Source organism: Phyllobates terribilis, unplaced genomic scaffold (genome assembly GCF_046119375.1).
Source record: "Phyllobates terribilis strain yellow unplaced genomic scaffold, ASM4611937v1 Scaffold_7__3_contigs__length_470593459, whole genome shotgun sequence".
Taxonomy (NCBI): Eukaryota; Metazoa; Chordata; class Amphibia; order Anura; family Dendrobatidae; genus Phyllobates; species Phyllobates terribilis.
This window is the reverse complement of record NW_027362767.1, coordinates 72,382,252-72,392,755: the sequence shown is the minus strand read 5'-3', so window position 1 is coordinate 72,392,755 and position 10,504 is coordinate 72,382,252. Positions and strand designations below refer to the sequence as shown.

General features: G+C 44.8%; 1 protein-coding gene across 4 annotated transcripts in view; it reads left to right on the top strand.

The window, feature by feature from the left end:
* Positions 1–242: 242 nt before the first annotated feature.
* KIAA0586 (KIAA0586 ortholog) overlaps positions 243–10,504 on the top strand; it is a 219,446-nt gene continuing 209,184 nt past the window's right edge. For all 4 annotated transcript variants that reach the window (XM_073638758.1, XM_073638760.1, XM_073638757.1 and 1 more), the window contains exons 1-6: positions 243–766; positions 2,810–2,859; positions 4,840–4,921; positions 5,066–5,135; positions 6,627–6,792; positions 8,006–8,239. In XM_073638758.1, the coding sequence (XP_073494859.1) occupies positions 397–766; positions 2,810–2,859; positions 4,840–4,921; positions 5,066–5,135; positions 6,627–6,792; positions 8,006–8,239 (972 nt within the window). In that variant the 5' untranslated portion in view covers positions 243–396. The remainder of the gene's footprint in view (positions 767–2,809; positions 2,860–4,839; positions 4,922–5,065; positions 5,136–6,626; positions 6,793–8,005; positions 8,240–10,504) is intronic.

Sequence of the window (10,504 nt, the reverse complement as noted above, 5' to 3'; positions counted from 1 at the left end):
CTTTAAAAACTTGGGTGACTGTTAAATCTGCTGTAAGTAATACAGTATATGAAACCTTTATCATTACTCCGGAACTATAAGCAGAGTGCTCCAGCTTCCGCACGGGACACTGTATTGCGCGGACAGCCCAACCGTTACTAGTCACAGGAACCTAGCAACCAGCTAGAGGCCGCTCTACAAACCCCTGTTGTCTCTTTTAGTGGAAGCCATTTTGTCGGTGATATGTTACGCATTTCAAATTATAAAGCGGCCTTTGAAAAGATGGCCGCCGACCGTAGTGTTCCTTACGGCAATGGCGACACTTTCCGTAATAAAGCAGTGGACTTTGCCCGCTCTCATTTGATTCGCCCTGTTATGCTTCTTGCAGCCTAGTGACCGGGTAACAGCCTGAGAGGAATGGGGGAAGAAGCCTCGGATAATATCAGCCTGGATTCTGTGGCGAGCAGCACTGCCAGTGATGTCCTCATTCGCTCCACCAGCCTCCATATGTCCTCCTCACAGAGGAAGGTGGGCAGCAGCAGACCGGCAGCAGCTGACATCAGCCCTTTGCACCCAGGCTGCCATTATTCAGGGGTATCTAGGACGGAGCACAGTCAGGTGGCATCTGGTAATGCCAGTGTATGCCAGAACAGCAATGGCAGGAGGGTACGAGAGGTGCCGGCGCTTGTCCTCCCAGACTTTGCCTTTAAGAAGCGAGACCATGCCCGTGTCCCCCCGGCTCTGCCTGCTAACAAGTACCCCACTGTCACCTTCACCCTGATGGATGGTAAGTTGGCACCTGGCACAGGCAACACTAATGCACGGGTTGTCACCTAGAGCCACCGCCGCCATACTAGCATGGGTCCGTGTAGAAATCATTGGGTGTCTACATTAGCAGCGTTCAGTGATTGGCTGCAGTGGTGATGTGCACTCTCAGGACCCGGGAGGGTGAGTACTATCTGATTTTGTCATTTTTTTTTTTTTTTTTTCACATTTCTTAAAGTGGAAAACCCCTTTAAATCATGTAATGTCACCGGGCCTCCATACCGGATCCATACTGGATCCATACTGGTCCCATACAAGCATAGATGGCTGTTTCCCATTAACAGAGCCCAGCGCACGTCTTGCATTGCAGTGCCGTCCGGAGTGTGCATATATAACGGTGCCAGTCGCACCACCTCGCTGCTGTTCTTGGTGTCCCCATTATAGGGCAGCCGTAGTTTTCTTGTTTCACAGCCAACCACAGTGCCCCTATGACAGACAGTTGGCCAATAATAAAGGCAACTAGCGTGCGCCAGTCTGGGGCTGGGTTCATGTTGACCTGATCAAGGAGAGCACCGGAGTCTGCACATGGACTGATTGTGGCCTGTACGTGCACATAGGCAGATACCTGTCAGTCCAGGGCAGCAAACCGGGAGAAGCTGCTGGGGACCGACCTGTCCGACTAGTCTCTAGTGTGGCTCAGAGTCAGACATACCTGGCTGAGATCATACATGCCGTGCCTGATTCGTGCTGCACGATCCATGGGCTGCACATATCAGCTGTCAGGTGCCGTTTAAAGCACATATGTCATACTCTGGCCCATAGGGTGAATATATTTGTTCCAGCTGTGCCTGGTGGCAACGCCCCCCGCACGGCATCACACTTTCAACTGTATCGGTATCCTGGATGCTGATACAGTTGAAAGCAATGAAGGAGGAGGGAGCATCAGCTGACGCTCCCTCTGCCATCATTATCCCCCTTTGTCTGACTTCTCAGCACAACGGGCGCGATGACGTCATTACAATGCGCCCGCTGAGCCGAACAGTGAAGAGCTTTAGAGTTCTCACTGCCAAGACTGGAGCAGCGGAGGAACATGGAGAGATTTTTTACTTTTTTTTTTTTTTTTTTTAATGCTGGGCCGGGGTCAATTATACTATGTGGAGGGCTGTGTGGGGCCCATTATTCTGTGCGGAGGGCTGTGTGGGGCCCATTATACTGTGTGGAGTACTGTGTTTTATTCTTAGATCTGTTAATTAAAATATACTTTGTTTGTGGGACAACCCCTTTAATTTTGTTTCCATATGAAAAGTTTTATCATTACATTTTATGATAAGGAAAAACTTCCTCAATTGTAGACTTTTTTTTTCTTCCAATAAATATCAAGGTTGGCAGCGACTTTGTCCAAGTTTTTAATTTCGGCCCTCTGTGTATTTGAGTTTGACATCCCTCCTTTTGGTGATGTATAAAACTACACAGTCACTTATCAATGTAATATCCACCAATTTGGTGTTTGGGGGGGTCTCATCTCTTCAACTCCATCTTGGAAATAGATGTACCCATGAGCTTCTCTCTATTAGGCGACTCCTTTGAGAAGCCCCCTGACCGCGGTGTTGAGCAGTTTTGTGATTATTGTTTTTTTTTATGGGGGGACTTTTCAACAACGGAATCTATACCTGGTCTCTTTATGGCAGAATCACAGTGCCACCTTGTGGATAAATTGTGAATGACATAAGTTACACACTGCTTATGTGTATACAGTGTGTGCATGGGAAAGGATCCACGTAGAGAAGATAAAGGCTTTCATGCCTGATTTGTCAAAAATTAAAAGAACCCATCACAATTATCAGAAGATTTAGCTGTGATAGTAAAAGGAATGAACTCATCTGATTGCTTAAATAAAAAATATCTTCAAGGAAAAAGTGTCTAATGTTACCCATAGTAATCCTCTTGTGGCAGAAATCTGATTAATCACCGCAGTTATTTTCACCCGTTATTAGAAGTGGTAAGAGGTCCCACATATTGACAAGATGCTATGTTTATTAACCCTTTCACTGTCTTCACTTTCTAGATGCGATTAATAGCTCTACAGTACAGAAAACTGATTCTACGGCACAGAAGGTAAGAAGGATCAGTTACTTGTATCGTTATGGATGAAAATGCATTCAGTTTTTCATGCTTTTTTTTTTTCATATTGATCATATTTATTATTACTTTTAATAACGGATCCATCTCTCAGGTGATAGATGTGTGCTAACAGCTCTCATATCGCTCAGTAACGTTGTCTTAGAGCGCAGCCTGACAGACGTATTACGTGTACAAGTGTCGCATCGCAATCCTCGGACTGGCCGGCGGCTCTCTTGACCTGAGTGTGACAGCATGTATTTCTATGCAGCACTCACTCTTAGGTCAGGAGAGCCACCGGCCAGTCCGAGGATTGCGATGCGATCCTAGTGCGATTAAAACTGCCGTCTGACTGCACCCTTAGAGTGCATTTTTATTACTCGTTAAACCACCGATCAATTGCTGCATGTTTGTTGATCAGTGGTCGTTTCATAGTTCGGCCGATGGCACATACATGTGCCCATTACAATCGGTTAGAAATCGTTCTGTGCACATAAAATATCATGTTATTGGCAGCACATCTTCTTCTGTTTTAATCCAAACAATGTGCTGCAGAAAATGATGATCTATATATATATTATTATACTTATTCATCTGGTGATTGGCTCTGCGATTCCCCATAATCGTCCAGTGTAAATGCAGCCTTAGACCTTGTGACAACTGTTAGAACCTTAACGTGAAGCCCAATCCCAACATTGCATAACAAAAGGATTTGGCAAGCTGCACATCTTGCTGGAATTTTACTCTGGGGATGGACAACTCACTTAAGGACAGATTTGGTTAATTTTAGCCTTCTGAATCAATAAGGGAGAAACTGTTGTAAAATTGATTAATTTTAGTAGCTAAGCCAGCCGTCTTCTCCCTATGCACCGGCTTAGTTATTAAAGATAAACTGTCTGTAAGATCAACCACCCAAACTGCACATTTGGGCATGGTGAAAAGCAGCCCCAAACTTGTAGGACCCCCCCATAGTAGTACTTCACTGCTGCCTGCAGCCCATTGGAGACCAAACTTCATTCTGTTACAGCCAAATATTTCACAGTTTTACTCATCAATCCAGAACACCAGCTGTCATTTTTCTGCACCCCAGTTTGTGTTTTCGCACATAGTTGCTTCACTTGGCGTAGTTTCCATGTTCAAAATATAGCATTTTGGCCACAATTTGTCCAAGAAGACCACTTCTGGCCACACTTCTCTGAACAGTAGATGGATGTAGCTGGGTGCTACTTGTTGCTGCCATTTCTGAGCTGATGGCACTGCTGAACATCTTCTGATATTTTAAGGGAAGTAAGCATGATGTGTCCGTTATCTGCTGCACTGTTTCCTTGGTCGACCACTGCATCTACAGTCCTTAACTTTGTCCATTTCTTAGTGCTTCTTCAAAAAATCCTGAACAGCACATATTAAATCCCCGGTCTGCTTTACAATCATTGCCTGGGAGAGACCTCGCTGATGCAGCATAACTACCCTGTGTCTTGTTGCTGTGCTCAGTCTGTGACATAAAACTGTTTTCCACAGCCTGAACTTTAAAGCAGAGTTTGGCTCTTCCACACCCAGTTGTAAGCCTCCCACACAGCTGTTTCTGTTTCAGTTAACGACCGTCTTTCAACCTACGTATGTAAAATGTTGATCATTATAACCTGTTTGGTATAATTAGTTACTCATACACCTGACTGTAATCCTGTAAAATCCCTGGTTTTGCACAAGCTTACCTTTAGAAAAGATCTGATGCTGAAGTTATAGGGCTCTCCCAGAAAATATTAATTCGACTTAGATTTCTCTTTTGTTCATTCATTTTGCATTTTGTTAATTGATACAAATAAGCTATTAACACTTCTATTTGGGAAATCCTGCAGTTTTTTTCCCCCACACCTGCCTAATACTTTTGCACAGTGCCATATGTGATAGAATATATTTCTTATTTATGGTACCAACCCCTTGTGATGCTTTTTTTAAAAATTTTTATTGCTAAAAAAGGTTCTGGTGACGAAACATTTTCAGGACCCTACCGAAGAGAAGCAAGTAATGAAGAAGCCACTAGAGGGCAGCACACAGATAAGTAAGTGCCCGGCTGTGACCACTGCTGGTTCCTGTACAGCTTGTACATGTGTGTGATATGAGATGGTCGTTTATATAGGTGTCCTGGCTGACCCTTCTTTTTGGTGCTATGCTGCTAACCTATGTATCTTTCTTTGCATTGCAGCTAAGGACGTGCAGATTTTACACTTCGCTACCGGTCAAAAAGAGAATTTATTGGCAGCATTAAATAAAAGGTAGGTGATGAGTGCGGTGTGTGTGCAGAGCCCGGGCAGTGCGCAGGTGACTTCTCTTACTGTATGTTCTGTTCCTCCTATTCTCCCGGGCAGCACACGCTTTCTGCAGCATTGACCCCTGAGATCTGGCTTCTCACTAGTGCAGTGACTGGCGGTCCTTGGGTTTGCAGTGCTGACACCCCTCTGTCGGGGTAGTATACGTATGTGAGATTTACCATGACTTCCATATTTCTTTTTTGTTAGCTGTTTTAGTGTTTTGGGGGTGAAGAGAAGGACTTTGTGCTTGATTTTTGCAATTGTTTCTTAACTGTTATTCACAACATTAAAAGTTAAGAAAAATCAATAGGATAAGTGATCACTGGGACCCTCGGCGATCCCCGGAATGAGACTTTAAAGGTAATCTGTTCTTAGGATCAACCCTTCTAAGCCATCTATATGGGCATGCAGGTCATAGGAAACTGAATAAAGACTCACCTTGTTGATATCTGTGATCCGATGTCTTATTCCAGAGAAATCCACATTTTTTTAAAATATGTAAATGAGCTGTTAAGATCTATGGGCCGAACATAGATCTCCCTGAGAATCTGCCTCCAGAGATTATTGGCGTTACCAGCGTGAGACATGTAATGACTGACAGTCTGCTGTCCTGATCTACATGTCTCACGCTGGTAATGCCAATAATCTCTGGAGGCGGAATCTCAGGGAGATCTATGTCCGGCCTATAGATCTTAACAGCTCATTTACATATCCAGAAAAATGTGGATTTCTCTGGAATAAGACATCAGATCGCAAGTATCAAGGTATCATTTTATTCTGCTTTCTATGACCTACATGCCCATATAGACAACTTACGAGGGTTAATCCTATTGACAGATTCCCTTTAAAATGCCTTGTCAGAATGGAGCAGTAGCTGATAGTGCTACCATAGATCATTACAGGTCCTTCTTATGGGGGTCAGCTGACTACTGTGGCCCCCACTGATCACAAAGTTGTCACCCATCGTGTGAATAGGTGATACATTTTTAATGTTCGGAATAACCTTTTTAAAGGTATTGGCCCATCAGGACGCTTATTTGCTGATGATCAGTCCTCACCATCGGACAAGCGGTTGATTCCCACTCCCCCCAGATCAGCTGATGTGAAGCATGGCGTGGCTGACAACCCCCCCAGAGAAGAGGTTGTGAAGCATGGTGTGGCTGACCCTCCCCCCCCCAGATCAGCTGATGTGAAGCATGGCGTGGCTGACAATCCCCCCAGATCAGCTGATGTGAAGCATGGCGTCCTCCAGATCAAAAACCTCTTTACAATTGCCTTTGCTTTATAAATCCTGATTGTCCATAAAGAAACTTGTAGTCCTGAAAGACAATTACTAGATATTTCATCTCCCTCGTGTATTTCTTGCTGTGTTGATAAGTGATCCGGTGCCCATTAGTTACTGAAGCTTTTGCACTGTTACCTTGGGGTGTAAAGCAGCTGTTGTCACTTCCGCAGAGCACAGAGTGGCCCAGTGACCAAACAAGTTCCCGTCCAGTTGCTTCACGATATTGCTGGTAAAAGCCAAAAGACTGAGACGAATCGGGAGACTAGTGACATCCAGACCGCCTCCATTGCTGCTGCTACGGCTGCCGCCATCGCTGCCACTGCTCCTGTGCTAAAGGTGAGGGATGTTTCAGTGATTGTCTCTATGCAAATGTCTGAACTTTCATATAAGTGTGCGAAATGTTATTATATTTGGGTTGACCAATAAAGGCCTCCATACACAATATGCTAAAGTCGTCCGAAGCCGCCGATGGTCCAATGCAGGGGTGTTAAACTCATTTTCCCCAAGGGCTACATCCACATTATGGTTCCCTTCAATGGGCCACTTGTAATTGTAAGGGCTCATGGAGACGTTCGTGCAACACTGTATGAGCACGGAATGCAATGCTCAGTATGGCCATAGTCATAGATGGAGCCACACAAAAGTGCTGGCTGACTGCGTTCACTTCTTGCGCTGGCTGACTGCGTTCACTTCTTGCGCTGGCTAATTGGATTTGAAATGTTGAATTTCATTGACCAATTCCTTTACTCTCCCTAGTTATAAGCCACTGCCAGAGAAGTCTCGGGTAGATTGTCAGACAATTATCTATTGTGTATGTGGGCCTTAAAGGGGTTGTCCAATACCTATAATGTTTTTTATAAATATCGATCTGTAAGCCCTAACTGCTTTTGTAATTTTTGCTTTTTTATAAAAATTTCCCACCATTCTCTGTATACAGCTACTCCCTATATCTGTCACTTTTATGACGTTTTGTTTGCGGGGAATCTCGAATGGGACGTCACAGGAGGATGGTCCTGCATCACTTCTCTGCAACTTTAACCATCCCCCTTAAACAGGATGTCATCAGGGGTTGGCTCTGCAGTCATTTAGCACAGCTTCTGTCACTTTCATTCCCTGACAATGTCCTGGTTTAGGAGGGGTGACGAAGTGATCTAAGCCACATTTCTTCTGTGGCCGTCGCCTACATCTTCAGTGGCCGTCTCCACAGTCCCTGCTTTTGTCATTGCCACTCATAGTTGCAGTCACCGCCACCACTGTCCCTGCTTCTGCTGCCACATCTCCTTTTTTTTTTTTTTAAATGAGACCTCATCAGGGGGTGGAGATAGAAGCAGGGTAAGTGACTGCAGCACTGCCCCACAGGTTCTGTCACCATCCTCAAATGAATAGTCATCGGGTGACATCACGTTTCAGGGGTGTCAGAAATGGGGACAGTGGCGTTGACCACTGAAGAATGTGCGTCGTGAGCACAGAAGGGTGGCGGCTACTAAAGCTGCAGACACTTCTCCATCATGATCTAAGGGTTGACGTAATTTGTCTTTTGTTCCCCTAGGTTCAGAGTAATCTTGAGGCCCAAGTGAACTCTGTGTCTCAGCTGCTTAACAAACTCCAGGAGGCCGATAAGCAGCTGCAAACGCTGACCGAACAGCACAGCAAGATCCAAAGTCGGCCGGTGGAAAGCTTGTATCAGGGGCGAGTCAGCGAGCTGGAGAGGCAGCTCAGCCTACTGACAGAGCAGAGGCTCCAGCATCTGGAAAAGCTCCAGCAGCAGCAACTCGAGATGCAGGTATAGACTCGCTTTCCATCGGAAATGTACAAGTAATGAGTGTCCTGTGGCTTTCCGTATTCTGCACTCTGCTAGGAAAGCTTTCATGTATTTCCTAAGATTTGATCATTGATAACTATATGTAATTTGTAGCACAATTGCTCCTGAGTTTTCATGGTTGGTTATTTTATACGTAGAGCATTATGGTGACTTGTAGGGTTTAAAATATTTTATCGGAGAGGATGCATTAAAGTTTATAAAAAAACAAAACTCTAATGTCTAGGAGCGGTCTGACAATCCCCTGCCTCTCTTATGTAGGGAATGAAGGCTAAAGATGCATTAACACTGCACAATCATCATGATCGATAAGCAGACCACCAATCACCCGACAAACGAGCAAAACACTCATTCGCCAGGGAAAATAATCTTTTGGTGGCTGTGGTAGATAGGCTCACTCAACAGCACACGGCGGTAGACACGGGAACACTGTCTCTTTAATTTCTTCCCAGGTTTATTAGACAGGCAGCATAAACCGTGGTGAATTAAAAATAAACACTGCCCTTTTGGTAAAAACAGAAAAACAAAACAAAATGGTAGCACAAAGCACAGTCCTTGTTTAGCAAACAAACAATTTAGTTTTTCCTTGTCAGGACACAAAGCACAGGAGTTAATCTCTCCAGCCCTACTGAACACTGATTCAAAAGGCCAGCTATTTATAACCCAGGCCACACCCTGGGGTGGAGATATGGTTAACAGCCTCCCACCCGCTCTACAGCTGTTCACATAAAATCCTAGCCCATTAAAAATGGCCGATTAACCGCTAGACACATAGTGTGCTGGACAAACTTTTGGGTTTCAGGTCACTAAAGCTAATATCTTCAGTGAAACATATCTCCCCTCCAGTACGACTTTGTAACATGGCTCAAAAGATCATCATCCTCGGCAGCACATTGACCTGTGTGAACAGGACTTGTGCTGCTGAAAACGATGGTAGCTTATGCACACGGCTTATTACTAATTGTGCTGTGCAAATCTGCGGTCAACCTTTGTAAACAGGCTATTAAATGACCGCCGATCATCAGTGGTTTCACACCCCAAAATCAGTTCAGATAAATGCACCCATAGTCAGGGGAGATTTTAATCTTTTGGATCCTTTTGTTACCTATAGAGATAAGAGGCGCTGTACAGTACGGCTATGTGCCCACGATGCTGAAATTCTCCGGATTTTTTCCTGAGCGTTTCTGCATCTCCCTGGCAGAAAAAACGCATGCGGATTGTACATGCGTTTTCCTGCCAGGGACATGCGGATGTGAAGCGTTCTTCACTTGCATTTCCGCATGCGGGTTGACAAGCGCTTTCCAAGCGATTTTAACATCACTTGGAAAGTGCTTGTCAACTTGGTCCCACTATATAAATCCATGTAACCGGCATGGATTTATATAGTGTGACCGTAAAGAATGGTAAAAAATAAATATATACTTACCTTCTGATGGCCTCCGGCGTCTTTATTCGATCCGTCCTGGCTTGCCGGCAGCTCACTGTACACTTAAGGACCCGCCGTCACATGACTAAATGACGTCAGCACAGGTCCTTCAGTCCACCGCGATCTGCCAGCAAGCAAAGACAAGCGCACCGCGGGCCCTCAGAAGGTAAGTATAACATTTATTTTTTATTTTATTCTTTTTTTTACAGTTTCTATGGTACCTGGGTCCGGAGGAGAGTCTCCTGTCCTCCATACCCGGGTACCATCCGCACATTGAAACGCATGTAATTGGTAGTGCTGCGTTGTTTTCTGCAATGATAATCCGCAGCGGAAATTTCCAGCAGCATGTGCACAGCACATGCGGATTATCATTGGGGAACATGGCAGACCTTCTACCGAGCGTTTTTTAAGCGTTTCTGCAGAGGAATTGCCTCTGTGGAAACGCTTAAAAAACGCATCGTGGGCACACAGCCTACCAGTCAAAACTTTCCACACACCGGTTTATGCAATGGTTTTCTTTGTTCTTTTTTTCTTTTTTTTGTAGATTTAGACTTAAGGCAGCACAATCACAGAGGAACACATATGGAATCAAGGAGTAAAGAAACACGCATGAAAAAATCCAGAATATGTGTTAATTCGTAGATTGCTCAAATTACCCATTTTTTATGCCGATGGCGGCTTTACACCCCCTTGGCATTCTTTCCAACAGCCTTTAAGGAGTTCCCAGTGGTGCTGACCACTTGTCGGATGATTAGATGGGGAATAACTTCCTGAATTCTGGAGGGGTCTGATCCTGAGATTAA